This window comes from Prinia subflava, chromosome 20 (assembly GCF_021018805.1).
Source record: "Prinia subflava isolate CZ2003 ecotype Zambia chromosome 20, Cam_Psub_1.2, whole genome shotgun sequence".
Lineage (NCBI taxonomy): Eukaryota > Metazoa > Chordata > Aves > Passeriformes > Cisticolidae > Prinia > Prinia subflava.
In genome coordinates, this window is record NC_086266.1 from 8,875,021 (window position 1) to 8,893,179 (window position 18,159).

General features: G+C 37.1%; 1 protein-coding gene across 6 annotated transcripts in view; it reads right to left on the bottom strand.

Moving 5' to 3' along the window:
• Window positions 1–59: 59 nt before the first annotated feature.
• RPGRIP1L (RPGRIP1 like) overlaps window positions 60–18,159 on the bottom strand; it is a 45,264-nt gene continuing 27,164 nt past the window's right edge. For 2 of the 6 annotated variants that reach the window (XM_063416574.1, XM_063416575.1), the window contains exons 18-23: window positions 13,709–13,868; window positions 12,486–12,613; window positions 9,847–10,030; window positions 6,627–6,711; window positions 4,551–4,684; window positions 60–1,934 (exon numbers count right to left, since the gene is read on the bottom strand). In XM_063416574.1, coding sequence (XP_063272644.1) covers window positions 1,831–1,934; window positions 4,551–4,684; window positions 6,627–6,711; window positions 9,847–10,030; window positions 12,486–12,613; window positions 13,709–13,868 — 795 coding nt within the window. In that variant the 3' untranslated portion in view covers window positions 60–1,830. The remainder of the gene's footprint in view (window positions 1,935–4,550; window positions 4,685–6,626; window positions 6,712–9,846; window positions 10,031–12,485; window positions 12,614–13,708; window positions 13,869–18,159) is intronic. The other 4 variants (XM_063416576.1, XM_063416573.1, XM_063416577.1 and 1 more) reach the window with 2 other exon arrangements.

Genomic DNA, 18,159 nt, shown 5'->3' on the forward strand with positions numbered 1-18,159 from the left:
ATGTGTTATGCATAGAAACTTAGAATATCCTGAGTTGAATGGGTTATCAAGTCCAGCCGGATCCGCACCCTCCGTGCTGTTTCCCCTTCCCATCCCCTCTCAGCACACCAGCCCCCTGGGGAACAAGCTCTCCCCAAAACCCTACCAGAGTCCACAGAACCCACCAGGTCTGGCTTTTGTGCCCTTCTACACTGTCTGCCAGAACTGAAAGGAGTCTGGCTTGCTCCACTGTACTTGCAATGGCCCTTTAAGTAGCTGCAAAATTCACAAGCCTAACTACATTAACCTCTTAGCTTTACTTGTGCTCAATAAAAGGCATTGATTTGAAATACAGTCACAGAATAGTTGGTGGTTGGAAAGGAGCTCTGGAGATCATCTAGTCCAATCACCCCACCAAGGCAGGGTCACCTGGAGGTGACACAGGAAGTGTCCAGGTGGGTTTTTGTCTTGAATGTCTCTGGGGAGGGAGACTCCACAACCTCTCTGGGAAGCTGTCCCAGTGCTCTGCCACCCTCAATGTAAAGAAGTTCTTCCTCATGTTAAAGTGGTTTGGTTGTTCATTACCACCGAAGTTGAAGGCTGTCAGCTTGTGTAGCTATTTACACTTAAGAGTAGGTAATCAGAATAACCACTGGTTTATAAACAAGCAAGAGTTTATTTTTTTTTTTGTAGCAGTAGAAGGACCACATTTTTGCAACATTTTTTCAAGAATGGTTCAGTCCTTGTGACTTTAATACATACGGAAATAATTCTGCATTCAACAAGTGACAGTTTATCTAAATAGAAAATAGATTATGATCCAAGTCACAAAAATGTGAAACAAATAATTGCTAATTGTGTGGAAGACCTGTCTTCCACTGTTGCAGCTATCCTTACTCTTAAAATAATCTAAGCCTAATATAAAAAATCTCCAAACCCAGGAATAAACCATAACAAATTGTTTACCACTGAAATCTATAGAAACATCACCTGAGCAAACCACACTGATAACAATAATAGCTATTTTTGTCAACTGCTTAACAAAACTGGATGAAAATTTGCAAAGCAGGAAAATCAACACTAAAATGCTTTGTTATTTTTATTTCTGTGCAGAATATTAAATGACCGAAACGAATGACAAACATGCCATCCCCGGAATTAAAAAAACCCAAACAAATCAAATTATTAGATGGTGCATTAAGTGCAAAAGCTGCTCCATGTGCTAAGATCTAGCTTTGGCTTCAATTTGGATTGAAGTACTGTCCTTTTTTTACTATGAGAACAGTCAGGCATTGGAACAGGTTGTGCAGAGAGCAGTTAAGCAGTCTGCAGAGGTTTTCAGACCAGGCTGGATACAGCCCTGAGCAACACAGCCTAACCTAATGCCTAATCCTGCAGTGACTGGACGAGAAACTACCCGAGGTCACTTCTAACACAAACGATTGTATTCTGACAGAATCTGAGACCATCATGATAGAACTACCCTTAGTAAGAATCTACAAGCATTTCTGTTTGAAGGTTTACCATCACCTTAGACAAAATACCCTCAACTGATACCTGGTTTCAAATGCAAGCTTGCTTGTAAATTATCAAACTTCGTTGGAACTAAGTCAGACTGTTATACTATCAAGTGTCAAGAGCCTGAAGTATGATTCAGCAAGGACCTTAAAAATAGGAAAACAGACAAAAAAAGTGTACAAAACTTTATACCTGGACATCAAGCATCTTTTTCATATACATTTTACATTAAATATACTGTAACTGATGAAGATCTTATTTTTGATGAACCATCGAGTGTATCTTTATGCTGGGAGCAAGAACTTCAATGGTCAAATGTCCCTTTCCTGCCTCCTAATCATTTTTGCATTCCTCGTGGACTGAACGCAGTGCATTGAGGGCTTCCACTGTCACTGTGAGGTTTCCAATTACTGTACTGGCATCTTGTGAATCAAAAACTAGAAAAGAAAAATCAGAAAACAGCATTAGCTATTTAACGTAAGATTTCATTTTTGTTTTGATAATTTTCTTTAGCGTTTGGACAGATTAAAGGACAACTAGCATATGCTAAAAGGCATAAGCAAACAAACAAACAAATAATCTTGCTGTTCAGGTCCTCAGGCTTCTGGAAATTAACCACTCTTAGAACTAGAATATACAACAATAAAAGTATTAGTGTTGAAATTAATTTAAAAAGGAAATTATCAATATAACAATTGTCTATATAAAATAATTATTTTTCACAATGATGGATGGGTCCAAATCAGCCTCGACAAATCACTCAGCAAACTGTCAACTTCAAGAGCAGACTTCAGGGGACTGTATCCTTTTTACTTGAAAGAAGAGTAGCATAATTGTAGTTAATTATATCAGAAGATAACACTAATTCTATTTTCTCACTTTTTATACTGCCCTATTATCTCTGAGACATACTGTTAGATGTTTTGACTGTATTTTTCCATCTTCTTGCTTAGCCATTCACTTAATTGATTCAAATTTCTTATAAACCACTTTGACACAATCAGCAATGAAAGGAACAAAATATGAAAAAGATAAATGGCTGCAATCCTCAAAAACAATAAAGGAAGTTTGGTATCTAACTTCCATTCTACTTAACCTTCATGCAGTAGTATCCTATGAATTTCTTTGTGTCTAGGTTTATTATTTTTCCTTAAACCAATATCCAACTCAGAGAACGTGTACAACACTACTTAGGAATTCTGTTTATTGTGCCCTTACATTTAATTGGCATCTGTCAAGATCTGAAGAACTGATCCTTTTACAATTACTTCATCCAAGAAAATATAGGTATATTCTTTTGCATGATCTGACATACTTTAACATAAACTTAATTTAAATTCTCTGAAACATCTTAATTTTCAGAAAATATGCAAGTTTATATGTTATGGATACAATAAAAATCCCTAAAAAACTGTATAGCATATGCAGGAAAGGGGAAGAGTGTGGAAAGGAAAAAGAACAAAAATATTTCTAGCTATTATTATCATTTTCATAGATACAATTAACATAAAGTAAAAATTAGTTTAAATGTCAGATGATTAGAGGAAGAAATGCTCCTAACAACATTGAAGCAGTTGTCACTATATGGTAATGATTAGCTTACAGTAACTAGTAATAAAAGCCAGTCCCCCTGGTCCTAATAATTCTCTCAGATGATGATTAGGAATTTTAAGAATTTTGTGAAAAGTGACTTTCAAAAATTATGTTTACATAACTAATCCATCTTATCAAATGGGAATTATGACAGTATGGTTACAAATTCCTGAAAAAAATCAATTTTCCAATGAGAGATAACAAAATACATTTTTGGAGGAGCTTTTGTACTTGGAGAAAAATTATTGGTGGAGAAAAGCTTAAGTTGCTCAGACACAGCAGGAAATGTATCAAATCTGTATATTATTTTTCCAGAGTATGGAAATTTGATTCTTAGAATTTTACTTACCGTGTTCCCGTAACTTTGAGTATTTTAGCAACAGCATGGATGCAAATCATGCATGATAATGGGAATGGAAATGGAAAGCCTATTTCTTTCCCTCATTTCTCAGCTCCCCATTGCACAAGGTACAGGAATTAGACACAGCAGTAGAAGTAGCAAAGTTACATTTGCCTGGCACTCCGCTGGGGCTCACTAGAACTCTTGCTATTGCAAAAGGCACCTTGTGAACATGGGTGCTCTGCATCCAATCATCAAACTAGTTCACTTACTGGGAAAGGAGAGCCACTCTTTTATAACAGAGGTGCTTTCAGCTTCTTCACTGAGCTTCACCCCAAGGGGGAAAGAGGATTGAGAGGAAAAGGTAAAGAGAAAAGTGCACCATTGATAACCATGCCCCTGCTACGATAGGGAACAGGAAATTGAGCACGGAGAATGTTAGCCTCATAGACAACAAAAAGACCAAAAAGCCTTCTTATCAGTGTTATAAAAATGCATCCTATGACTCCAGGAAATGGAAGATTCCACACTTCCTATTCACATTACCTTGCTCTGAAGAGTCACAATGAATTTGGTTACAGTCTGTTACAGAAGAGTGCTCACCAAAACTGATTCTTAACCAAAATCACTTGTAGTTCATATTGTCTCATACATGTTTCATATGGAAGAACGAGACTTGAGGTATTCAGGGTTATAATGTAATTTTAAATAAAATATAGATATTAGTAATACCAAATTGCTGATAAAAATTTTAACACAAAACAAATTTTTACACAAAATACATATTTATTATCCTACCACAATGAAGTATGTTGTAGAAAAGAGAGAATTATAGCAGTGGACATGGCTTGAAAGTTCTTTGGTTTTATAAATTAATTTCTATGAGGTGAGAATGCTGTTTGGTTTGGGTTTTTTTAAAAACAGACTTTAAGAAATAACACTAATAGATAGTTTTTGCAGATTTTTACAAACAAATGTGGAAGTTGTTAGTTAGTATTAAAAAATTTCTTATTGAAACAATGTCAACCATTACTTGCACAGTAATGCCTGCAAAGTAAAGTAGAAATTAAATTAATTTTAGGCTACAGAAGTTTACGAGAAAGTGATTTTTAAAACTTACCATCAATATCTTGCTCAATGATATCTCTTTGCTTCTGGAATATATCTTTTAAACTGACATAAGCAAACCCAATATCCTCACATTCAAGATCCTGTTCATCTTCTGGGGGATCACTGACCACTGTAAATTTTAGGCTGAACAAACATGCACAAAAAAAAAGGCATTTTGCTTTCAAAGAGGGTCAAAAAATCAAATTACAAATGACAAAAAAAGAAAAACAACACTATTTTACAAGGTTAAAATGCATAGAGGTAAAACATTTGGTGTATGGGCAGAATCTTTCCATAAATTTTGTTTTTTGGTGGTCCTATTACTATGATAAAATGGGAAACTGGACTACAGATGAACTTCTGCCTTCCTATTTATTCAATACAGAACTGAAATTTCAGCACAAGCCAAACCAGACATTCTGATAAGTGCAGGAAACAACCTACTTAGTAACACAGGGGACAGTAGTGACATGATGGCACATGTAAGAGAAGAATGCTTCTGTTCTGAGAAAAAGCTTACTGCTATTCTTTTACTTTATTTTTACCTCAGGCTTGTAAAATATTTAGTATAGTTATCTATCTGTATATTTATAGGGGAAATACCAGCACACAGACCAGCTATTATTCAGTATGTTGAGGAATCCATCCAGTTCAGGTGGCTCAGGAGCAGCTGCAGATTGAGCACTGGAGGAGCCCAGCCCAAGGCAAGAGGCTGGGAATTACCATCCCTTAGCACAACAAAGGGCCCAGGGACCTGTGGCCCACTCAGGAGAGGGACACTCAGAGACACAGCAATAGCCAATAACTCCCACACTTTGGGTAAAGCCAGGCGAGGGACACCTGGGGACACGGCAGGAGCTGATGACCCCCAGACTGTCCTGCAAGGGTACAAAAGCCCAGGGGTTACTTTGTTCAGAGTCTCTCCTCTGAGGCTCCAACTTGAACTGCTATTGTCTCATTAAATGACTGCACCAAAATTTAAATTATTTTAAGGATTGAAACCTCTAAGACCCAGTGATTGGAAACCTGGGATGGAGTTGGTGAGGGCAACCAGTTTGATTGGGACAGCGTGGGGGGTGTAGCTGAGAAGGGACCTCAGTCCCAGATCAGGTGGTGGAGTCTGACACCCCAGTGGTCCTGGATGGCTGGACAGGGAAATTTCTTTAGCAACTAAATTATCTGTGAGGGGGGAAAGAAAGGAGTATTTTATCCTCATTATTGTTAAATCTTAGTAAAACACGCTTTAGTAAAGTATGTTTAGCAACCCTCCTAATAAAGATGGCAAAATAAGGGATATGGAATGAAGAGAGATCACTCTCCTTCTTGAGGTGAATCAGTGATTTGTGAGTAAGATTTAAAAATTACTCTGTAACTTCAAATGCAGTCAGCAGGTATCCTAGTCTTCTGAAAATTAAATGGATTTTTAAATTAATTTGTTCCATTTTAATGAATATTGACATTCAAGAAGAAACAGATTCAAAGTATTCATTCTCTCCAAGTAATGCACATGCTATCTCAATGAAAAACATGAATAAGAACAAATTTATTACTATGAAATTGAACAAGTCTAATTTATAATATTTTCATATCTATTCATATAATAGATGTCTGCTACATCAATATATATACACACACATATACTTTTTTTCTTTAAATTCTGGGGCCAAGGAACACTTTCTGCTGTTCTTAAGACTCCTTTTAGTATTCTGAATTCAGAAAGCAACAAATGTACTACTCTACCATTGCACAGATACAGGCTTTTCAAATTCATTACTGATAGACTGCTGATGATAGAATCTAGAAACTCTCTTTTGTAAAACAAAGTTGTTAAAATTAAACCAAGGCACTAATAAAACATTAGAGAGTTTGCAATATTCCATTTCATATGAACCTATTTGGAGAAGAAGTAAGACAGCGGCCACATCAAAATGAAGGCATCATTCCTAGCTGAAACAATTCTTTTTTTTTCTTGTTAGTTATGTATTAAGTACGTAGGATTACCTTGTCAGTAAAGACAAGCAAAAAGGCAAACCACAAGCATTATTTACAGAGACCCATAGTAGAGGTTTTCACCATTAATCTGTACCTGTCAGCAGGTAGATCCGGCTTTAGAAGAATTGACTTGAGATACTCTCTTTCTGCACGATTATCTTCCTTATCCATATTTATCACTGCAAAGCAAACAAATTAATATAACTGGTTATCAATTGTTTTTCACCTATTAGAAAAAAGAACACAAAGAAAAGAACAAAATAAAATAAGCCTGTATTTCCTCTTCTATGGAAAAACAACGTTAGAATCAAATGTTAGAATCATGTGATCTAATGGTGTGTACCTGGCAGGTTTTCTATTAATGGCAATAGCAGCCAAGTTTTTAAAAGTCAAGGGTCTTTACTGCTTTGTATTTGAAGTGATTTACTGTATTTTCTTCCACTGAAGAAGCTAGAGATAATGAGAATGTATGGCAAAGTGCTTGTCCTTTTTGACAGCCTCAGTAATTTAATCCTCCTTTCCTGCCACAGTATTTGAATGTGAGAAATCTTCAGACCAATGGACAGGAGAAGATCTGTCATCTGTGTTCCCTCTCAAGTGGGCAGTGCCAGCATAGCAGTGGCTGATGTGACATTTCCGATTCATTTCAGTCTTTCACTACACACCGAACAATCCAACAGTTTATAAATAAGAGGAGGATCTAAATGAGTGAATTCTTTGGCAAGCTGCATTCTAAAATCAGGTTTGTAGATGGCAGCAATTTTAAAGACCTGACTGAGACACCATTTCTGCAAAGCCACTTTTACATAATTATTTTTAAATGATTGCTTAATTTGAATGTCTGTGTTATAAATAAGGTGTAGTGATTGCCTCATGCAAATGAGGAGGAGTTACTAAGTATGGTGGGGAGAAGTTCTGTTAAGGTTTACAGTCCTTTTGACATGTACTTTTGTTGTTCAAAAGTATGGTTTCAAACCCTTTTCTGTTCTCCCTTCAATCCTCCCCTCCCCTTAAGTGGTTCCTGCCTGGCAGCTCTGGCTGACAGGGCTGCAAGGACATGCTGGGGAGAGAGGACATTTGGGGGGAGAGGACATTTGGGGGGAGAGGACATGCTGGGGAGAGAGGACATGCTGGGGAGAGAGGACATTTGGGGAGAGAGGACATTTGGGGGGAGAGGACATTTGGGGGGAGAGGACATGCTGGGGAGAGAGGACACTTGGGGGGAGAGGACATGCTGGGGAGAGAGGACATTTGGGGAGAGAGGACATTTGGGGGGAGAGGACATTTGGGGAGAGAGGACATTTGGGGAGAGAGGACATTTGGGGGGAGAGGACATTTGGGGGGAGAGGACATTTGGGGAGAGAGGACATTTGGGGAGAGAGGACATTTGGGGGGAGAGGACATTTGGGGAGAGAGGACATTTGGGGGGAAAGGACATTTGGGGGAGAGGACATTTGGGGAGAGAGGACATTTGGGGGGAGAGGACATGCTGGGGAGAAAGGACATTTGGGGAGAGAGGACATGCTGGGGAGAGAGGACATTTGGGGGGAGAGGACATTTGGGGGGAGAGGACATGCTGGGGAGAGAGGACATTTGGGGAGAGAGGACATGCTGGGGAGAGAGGACATTTGGGGGGAGAGGACATGCTGGGGGGAGAGGACATTTGGGGGGAGAGGACATGCTGGGGGGAGAGGACATGCTGGGGAGAGAGGACATTTGGGGGGAGAGGACATTTGGGGAGAGAGGACATTTGGGGAGAGAGGACATTTGGGGGGAAAGGACATGCTGGGGGGAGAGGACATGCTGGGGGGAGAGGACATTTGGGGAGAGAGGACATTTGGGGGGAGAGGACATGCTGGGGAGAAAGGACATTTGGGGAGAGAGGACGTGCTGGGGAGAGAGGACATTTGGGGGGAGAGGACATGCTGGGGGGAGAGGACATTTGGGGGGAGAGGACATGCTGGGGGGAGAGGACATTTGGGGGGAGAGGACATGCTAGGGGGAGAGGACATGCTGTGGGGAGAGGACATTTGGGGGGAGAGGACATGCTGGGGAGAGAGGACATGCTGGGGAGAGAGGACATTTGGGGGGAGAGGACATTTGCGGGGAGAGGACATTTGCCTCTTGTAAGAGGCGCAGGGAGTGGGGGGCACGGCAAGGTAACATGGCACCACCAATCAGGACAGGGAAAGGGCTCCAGCAATGAAAGGCACGAAAGGAGTGATTGACAGGCCTTGAGAGGAGCCAAGCTGACATAACGGGATGAGGCCACAGACCCTAGGGGCAGGCAAGTACAGCATATATGGGAAAAGTCACGGACTGTGCGAGGTGCCACAACAACACACAAGAACTGCTCATGAAGATCAATGAGGCTGATGCAACCTTGAGTTTCTAAAAGGCGGAGACGCCACTTAGTGAGCCTCAGCTGCTATTAAGCAGAAAGTCTCACTATGCTCCCAGGGCTGTACACCATTGCTTTGTAATTTTAATGGGTTCTAATTAAACTTTATTTACTCATTCTTGCCTGGGGTTTGAGTTGTTTATAACATGTGTATTAAGGGTTTGTCACAAATAGCAAATTGATTCACCCACTCCAGAATACTCTCAGCTAAAAGTCCAAGACTGAGGCACTCAGGCTGAATCTTAAATGAAATAAAATTTTACCAGGAAGAGAAAGTTAATGAATAATTGAAATATGATGAAATAGCTAGGGACATAATTACAAGAGAATTATACATTATTACAATACTTCTATGTATGCCAGTAGTGTACATATAAAGTATGTATTAACAACCTATTAGTAGGAAACATGGATGAATCAGTTCCCCTATTAAAAAGTTGTCATTAAAGGAACACTGAGTATTTTGCAAGTAGTGATGAAGTGTAATTACATACTCTCTCTTTTCAATTGTGTTTTAGATGTACAGATTAGAATGTTCTTCTTTTGCTTTATCATCATGTACCGATAGAAAAATTAGGTCATCTAGCTCTTTTAAAAAGAATATAGATTTTTGTTATGTATAGTCTAATTTTGAAATTTATGCACTACCAGCATGTTTAAGTCTATTGTGATGTTATCATTTTATATACCAGCCTCCTTCAGGATTTCATTTCATACTTGATAATTGCATACTTATCTCATTTCTTGAAAATCACTTCTAATATTTCCCAAAATATCCAGAAAATGGGCAAGTAGAGTCATCACATAGAAAAATGCAACTATAATATATAGGAAGTAGGGTTTATTGCAGTTATTTTCGTAAGACAGAATTTAAGAGAAGAACCAAGGCTGCTCAGGAATACATAAAACTTACCAGTGCTATAGTTATAGTGAATCCTCTGACCGCTTCTTGGTTTTGGAAGTGACAGTGGGGTCTCCTCTGCAAGGAAACTGTTTAATCTGCATTCTACAAACAGCTGCTGTATTGTTTCATCTGCAGTAATTCGTGACTCAGTAAGACTGAGTGATGTAATTTTAATACGGATTTTTTCAACTTCCTATTTTAAAACAAAATATAAATTATTTTTTGTTTCTTTAAGTGTTAACACAAAACAAACAAACAAATAAACAAACATATATATATAAATCATCAGCTTTTTATATGATTAATACTGACTGATTGACATATACAAAATAATCTAAAGCTTCTAAAGGGTTTGTAGCTAAGACTGTTGTTGCAAGAGATACTGACGAGTCAACATTTAAAATACTTTTGCAGTAGTCATAGTTATAGTCTGCTGGTTATCTGTATGTAAAAATGCTATCTGAACCACAAATTTCAGTTGTCATCATTTTTACCGCAGCAAAGTGATCCTGTAACTGCTTAAAATACTGTCAGTAATACAAGGTACTGAAGTTCTCCAAATAAAAGAGTTGTCAGCACCCACTGCAGACTATACTACAAACAGTTCAATAAAAATCCATCAAATCACAAAACTGTTAGGCATGTAAAGTAATAATTTATTAATAAAGAATTCAACTTCAGTTAGCGAACTTTCCTAGTTAAATCAAATACACCTTAAAAAGTTAATTTTAACATGGGATAATAACAGTAGTATCCCGTTTTTTCTTCACCAGAGCATTTCTTATTATCTTTAACTGAAATTACATTTTTCTGTTCCTTATATGAAGTAGTTTAATACTGTTCTGCAAAGTCTGAAATATTTATGTACAGATAAATTTTAATAAGTTTTATTGAAGTGGGCATGTTGGACTCTAATGAAAGAGTCACAAATATTTCCCGAAGTTAGTCTGGGAAGAAAGAAGAAAGTAAAGCCACTATGGTTTCAAAATTCGAATATGTAGCTGAGCATTCATAATGATACTCTTCAAAGAGCAAACAGAACACACTGCATACAGAAATGTTGAAATTTTTTTTACTTATTTCTTTTCACTGTATTACTTTCTTTTCATAACTTTATTAAAAATATTTCTTCTATATGGAAATATTGTGACAATTTTTATTTTTAAACTTAAATCACCTGAAGTACTAAATCACATTCAAAGTATTAGCTTTCTATATTTAGTCAGAACTCCAAATTAATGTTCTTATTTAATATGGAGATAGCTTGCATTTTGCTGAGTAAATTATAAAATTAATCAAATGAAAAGCATTGTATCCTATTGTAAAAACATCCACCATACAGAACAATTTCCATTGCTGTCAAGTCCTTTCAGTATCTGATGATATAATTTTACCTCCTCCTTTCAAAAGACTTTTCCTTTTATTATCCTATGACACTTTAACTAAAAATCCAAATATGGATCAATATGCCAATAAGGTTCTTTCACTATTCAGCAGGTTCATGGAAATTTTACTAGGATGACAGAAAAAATTCCACACCATTCTGTCTCTACTAATACTGCTACATGGCTGTAGCAATTTTTTTTGCCTAAAATATAGTAATTTAAATGGCTAGCAAATATCACTAAAGTGATCATCTTTGACTTAAATATGCCTTTCATGTTAAAATTTATAAATGAAATTAAACAAAATGAAGTATTTTATGATCAATCACATCACAGAGAAGAAGAAAACATAAAGAAGCAAGTGATAGAGCTTGATACTGGAAAATTTGTTAGATATGCCTTATGACCAATATACCTAAGAAATCATCATAATCTGTCTAATTTGCAACATACAGAAGAACCCTGGTATGATCTTAAATGACTTAACTAGTCTGGCATACAATTCAGATTTATAGGATAATTAACACAATGATCTCCAAAAATCCCAAAACTTATTTACAGTATTTGAGTACCAGCAGGATAATTATCTCAAAAGACAAAAGGCAGGGATTTTCAAGTAAAGTAATGTGTATTTTTAAAATCCAACTTTTATCACACATGTTGCCTTAATAGTGTATAGGTTTCACTGTTGTTATCCACTGTTCACAAACATGCACATTGTTACCAAAGAACAGATCAATGGAGGGACATCAAAACTGATGAACATGAAATGAACCTACATACAAAATCCTGTCAGAATTGTTCTTAAGTAATTTTGATAAAATATAATACAGGATGACTTAATAGAAAAACGAGCAGTATTTCTTATACATGTTGCTTGTTGCTAGTTGCTTTGCACGATTCACTTAGCCTTGAAATGAGCACTCCAAGAAATAAAACTACCTCTAGGATATCACACTGCAGAACACTAAAACCTGTTAATTGTAAGTACTAGTATTATGGTTAAGATTGTTCAGTCAATGTTAGATCTAAAAGTGTGATTTTTTTTGAGGAACTATCGAAACACTGTTCAAAGTAAGTTTTCCAAATTTATATTATGCTGTGCTATTTCGTATGTATGACTTCAAGTCCTGAATTGCTGGCTGTCAGAATATGTTAAGAGATTTGATACTATACATGTACAGATTCATTGAAAACTAATGTTAGATACAGCAAAGCTACTCTTAGAGGACACTATGCTTAAAATATTTTTCTTAGTCTTACCAAATAATTGCCATGCATACTCTGACTCAGCTGTTTAATATTTGTGGATACTGGACTTGAAATAATACAGTCATCACTATCAGTTTTTATTGATTCAACAGCATCATCCTCTTGATGATCTTCTTGATCTTAAAAAAGAAAAAAAATCAATGCAGGTAACGCCCACTATATTTTAGACTGCCTAAGACTTAGTAAGAAATCTGATAGCAATAAATTTACTCTTCTAATAGAAAAAGAGTAAGTGCCAGGTAAATCTCTTCCTTGAAGAAGATTAACACTGTGAATCAATGACCTATAGAGTCATCTAATGTGTATTTTTTCTGGTTTCTTAAAAAAATAGTCAAGTTTTCCAGATGCAAGGTGGTGAAAAGAGTAAGTCCTGTAATGAACTACGTATGCACAACTTTATTTAGCTTTATTTATGAATATGAGTATGTTAGTTTTATTTAAGAATATGGCCTGAACCTTTAACACCATGCAAACATAAAAGAAGAACGCACCTTTTTTCTTTAGTAAAAAAGAATGCCTGGTGCATTATTTTCTGTAGTATTCTAAAGCATTTTTTTCCCTGAAGAAAATTATAAAGACAACTGGTATTCAAAATCAACATTCAATAAGTTTTTCCAATCTTTTTAATGAATTCTTATGCAAAAACTGCAAACAACTAAACATAAAATTTTAGCATTTTGCTCCTGCTTTTATTTTAACCTTGGTATCATGGACTTGATTACTGCCATAATAAACAGTTAAGCTTGGAGGTGGAAGAGGATGACCTGGCTTTTATAATCTTTAGATAAATCTAACAACTTAGTGATACATATGTGATATGTCATACTAGCCCTCTCACTGTCTGAAAGGATTCCAGTATCAGCATTGGCTGTTATCTGCAGACAAAAAAGACCATGTTCATAAAAATAATCTTTGGAACAGCACAGTTCTAAGGGAGAATAGGAAGACATTTAAAATAGAAGCCAGGTTTCCTTTAATATTTTTTGAATCTAAGTCACATATCAGATTTTTGCAGTCAATTAAAATATGGTTTCCATTTGGGAATAAAACACATCCCCCACACAGCTTCAGCTGTAAAGTACAGCAGAATATAATTTATGTCATGAAGTTTCTCATAATGAGGCAGCTTCCACTACTAGGAAGAAATGCTTATGAAAATGGAGACAGATTTTTTTCAGAAAATACTGCTGCTTATTAATAACAATGAATTCTACCTTCTGGTTCCAATTCTTCAATTATGTCTGTCTCATCTCTAGCAGTAATCAATGTTTGGTTAGCCAACTGCTTCTCAGACAGATCAGAGAGCTCTTCTTTTTCCTGCTGAATTTCTTCAGCCATCTCCTTCACTTTGTCACCTGCTGGCTCTTTAGCCTCCTGCACCACATGCGACAGAAAAAGATAAACTTATGGTCTTTAAAAAACTCTTTGAATAGGAGAAGTTACTAAAGTCCAAAACTTGGAAGAGTTAAGGCCCATGTTCATTATCCAGCACCTTTTAACAATTGTATTGCTTATGCAATGAAGAAACAATGAGAAGGTGTCGACTGCTGTAACATATAATTCATACAAAGCAGAAAGACATTAATCTAACTGTATTTGTGAAAATGTAACTATTATAATAATTTTGTACCTGTCAACACATATACAGCCTGTTTGATTTCCAGATTCATTTATATTTAATCTTTTTCTACAAGTTGTAAAAGACTCAGTCTTGAAAAAACCCCGAAACACACAGAACACCACCACCACCTTATTCAGTTATCAATTTTCTAACTTAAATTATGCAGTATTTTCTGTCTCAAAAGCAAACTGATATAATATAAAAACAGAATCAGTTTTACTACACAGTATAAACATGTAATCTAAGGTAAAATATCTTTAGTGCACAATGTATTCTGCAGTAATCTTATTCTTTTCCTTCTCTTCAAGTTCAATTACACAAAATAATACCTCATTAGTGGATACTGCATTACAGACAAGGCATCTTCAATGAAAATTCGCAGTGCTTTGTTACCTGTGCATTATTTATTATCCAACAATTCTCCTGTAGGACTGAATTTTTCACAGAGGCACTGACACCTCACCTCCCACCCTCAAAATCTATGAAAAAACTTTCAGCTGTAAACAGAACATTCAGACTTTTCTAAAACTGGACCTGAAGAATTATTTCTGTGCTAACACATTTGGAGCCACACAAAGAAAAGCAGTGTTAACAAACAAAATAGAGCCTTGTTCTATAAATCAAGGTTATCTTTGTTCAAGTCATAGAAAACTGACTTTATGTGTCTTATGCTCCTTTTTGTTACAGATGTGCCATAAACACGGTGTTTTATACAACGTTTGGTCATTCTTAATTCCTTCAGTGACAAGAGTTGCATTTTGTGGACAAAAGTTTCAGAGAGAACATTTTTTGATTATTCTAATTGATCAATACCATCTGATATGATCAGAGAGAGACACTTGTCTCAATCAAAGCCTCAGATGAGCTTTAAAGTAGGAAAGCAAATGGAAGAGCCAGTAATTAAATATTGTGTTATACCACTAGAAACAACAGTATACCGCTAGAAACTAGTTAGCCAATCTGCCACAACTTACTTTTACAACCCATTGGGCCAATGCAAAGTACAATATTTAATACTTTTCTTCTCCTTCAAATGCTACATATTGTGGTGGTGCATCCCTCCTACATCATCTGCCAGTACCTCATCCTCAGTCCTGCTCTGTGATCTCAGATACTCCTTAAAAGCCTTGACAGAACCATCTGAGTAGTGAAGTACCTCTTGACCCTATCAGATAAATTGTGAGGCACTGCCAGATTGTACCAGGAGCTCTGGCATGGTATAAGTGGGCACAGCATGGTATAAGCTGCCTAGCTAAGATGGGAAATAAAGGATAAACAACTGTCTTTTTCAGCCTTGGTAAACCATTCACCTGAATTGTAGCCAAAGTGTAATGGTATCATTGCTGCTGCACTTTAGGAAAAAAGACCAGGAGCAATTGATTCATGTTTTGGCCAGGAGGGAAACTCATGACCAACATCAATCATCTTGCAACCCTAGAAACAGCAGTCCTGAGTGAGACCCTTTGAGCTCTCCTGGACAGCAGTGGCTCTACCACAGTGCCCACTCCGAGTGGGACCTCTCAGAGCCTGCAAACCCTCAAGTTTGCAATATCTGAAAGACTGTCACTGACAACGAGGCCTGGGCTGATACCACACATTTCCACATTCTTTGAGGTGCAAGCCTTGCCAGCTGGGAAATGCAAAGGGATTTGATGCAAGTATTTCACTGAACCCAAGAAGAACTTTTGATAGTTAAATTTATACACATAGGCCTGCACATAATTTTACCTGTGTGCGTGTGAATGATTTTGGTATGAATGTTACTATCTCAAATCTATAGTTAAGTCATTATTATAATTGTAGTGAACCTTACGGAATTGCATTGTAAGTCTTAAGTACTTCTGTATTATTTTCAAACCCAGAGCCCTAAATTAGAAATAAAACAAGGGGAAGCCTTTAATATGTAGTAGACAATTAATATAAAAAACTAGGTATAGATTTACTGGTGGAGAAGTATTTGGACAGGAAATGACGCCCTCCTCTGCCTCTGTCCTGGGGTGACTTTTTGACACATGTATCCGCAATTGTCTGTTCTGTTTATGCTGTATGTTAAGTTCTGTACCTTTAAGACTAAGTAATCCCTGAGAGTAACAGCTGTGTTAACTAACCAACCTTGCCCCTGATGAGTAACAGCTATATCCAATAAGGATGAGTGAGATAAAAGAAGGGTTTAGCTGCTAAGGGGAGGATCATCATGAAGGAGCAACTTTGAGGAGCATGAAGCAGAGACTCATGAATCAGGATCCTGGAGACAGAATCACTGCTGTGAGACTAGTTCCAAGAGCAAAGGGAGAGAAAGAAGATATGCAGAGTTTGTTTTGAAAACAGCATTCATGCCTCTGCATTCCTGCTCCTGGAGCGTGCTCGTCTGAGGCACGGGCAAGCAGCAGCATGAAGACCTGCTTTGATCTTTGTTAGTTTTAGCTAGCTGAGGCAGAGAAGCACTCTGGACTGTTTTTTTCCTTCTCCTTGGGACTGTTTAAACCTGCTCTGGACTGAAAAACCCAGAGGAGCATCAGGAGCTCGCACCTGCAGCCCACCAGCGCCTGGACCTCTGGAGGGACTGATAAGAGACTGAGCAAGCTGAGCTACCCACAGCAAGGACTTTCTGTATTTTACCATGTCACTTCAGAACAACGAAAGGTCTTATTGTTTTATATTACTCATTCTTTATGCTTGTGGGCACTTTGTTAAATAAACAGTTTTTATCCACTTTTCTCTGAGGAAGTTCTTTTTCTGGACCAGTCTGGGGGGAGGGGCCGTTTGGGTTTGCTTCCCAGAGGGATCCCATTCAGGGGTTCTCTCACAAATCTGCCCTAAACCAGGACAGCCTCCCTGCATTAGTATCGCTGGTTTTATCCTGTGCTACAGGCTTCTATGTATGAGGTTGGACAATTCCTACAAGTAGTTTGAGTGAGTCAAACCATTCATCCCACTTTTTAGTGAGTCTCCTTTTCTATCTGCTTCCGCATGTATCACATTGATAAGAATTTTATTAAGAACTAGATGCTCTGCTATTCAGAAAATGAACTGAAAAATGAAACAGACTTCCCATTTTAATCTGTTGAACTTGCGTGTTTTTCTTGCATGGGCATTTTCTTGCCATTTCATCCCAAGACTTAGACATCAGAGAAGGTCCAGCTTGTTTCATTTTTAGGCCTAATAGTGCTTTGTCTTTAACCACACAATGAGATTTAGATTTTTAAAACAGCTAGAGGAGCTGCCAGCCTAGCAATGAAGACTTCTGATGGAGATCAAGCAGCTCTCTTACTTAGAAAATCCTAGTTTGTGAAAAATTGCCAAACTTTGAGATATTACTGTTTGGACAGCTCAAGATATTTTGTGTGTGCAACTATCTGGCTAATATTTCAGTTTTTCATATCTAAGTTCTCAAAAGATTATATTTTTGTTTTTTAGAGTTAATAAATGCAACAGATTTATTTAATTCTTATTTCTAGTCTACACTGTGTAGCTCTCAAGGAGGTTCTAGTTGTAGTAAATTAAACAGTAACAGAACCTGTTAATTGAAAATTGATGTTAACCTTTCAGAGAATAAATCCAATCAAGTAATTTATGATAGGAAAAAGCCTCCTAACTAGTTTTTAATTAATGCAATATTATGCAATTAATTAATGGCAATTAATGCAATATTATTAATATTATAATTATATGTATAAACATAACATTTTATAATTGCCTGTTGAAGAACCTACCTTTATTTACTGGATTTACTTCAAAGACTAAACACAACCTATTCTTAGTTCTTGGAATGCAAGTTCTTTCAGATGAAAATTTACACAATGCAGCAAATACATTTGAGTTAGTTCTATGCAGACTCTCTTAGGCTCTGGAAGGATGTACAAATGAGAGTGTATCCCAAGTTAAGAATTATTTTCAGAATGTGTGCAATGTCAGCTGAAGAACTTCATTTTAGAGGTGACTTCTTAGCCCAGCACTCAGGATTTGTTTGGACCAAGCTGGTTTCTATAAAGCCATTTATATGCAGTGGAAGTGGTACACTGTAGAAAGATAATTGAATAATGC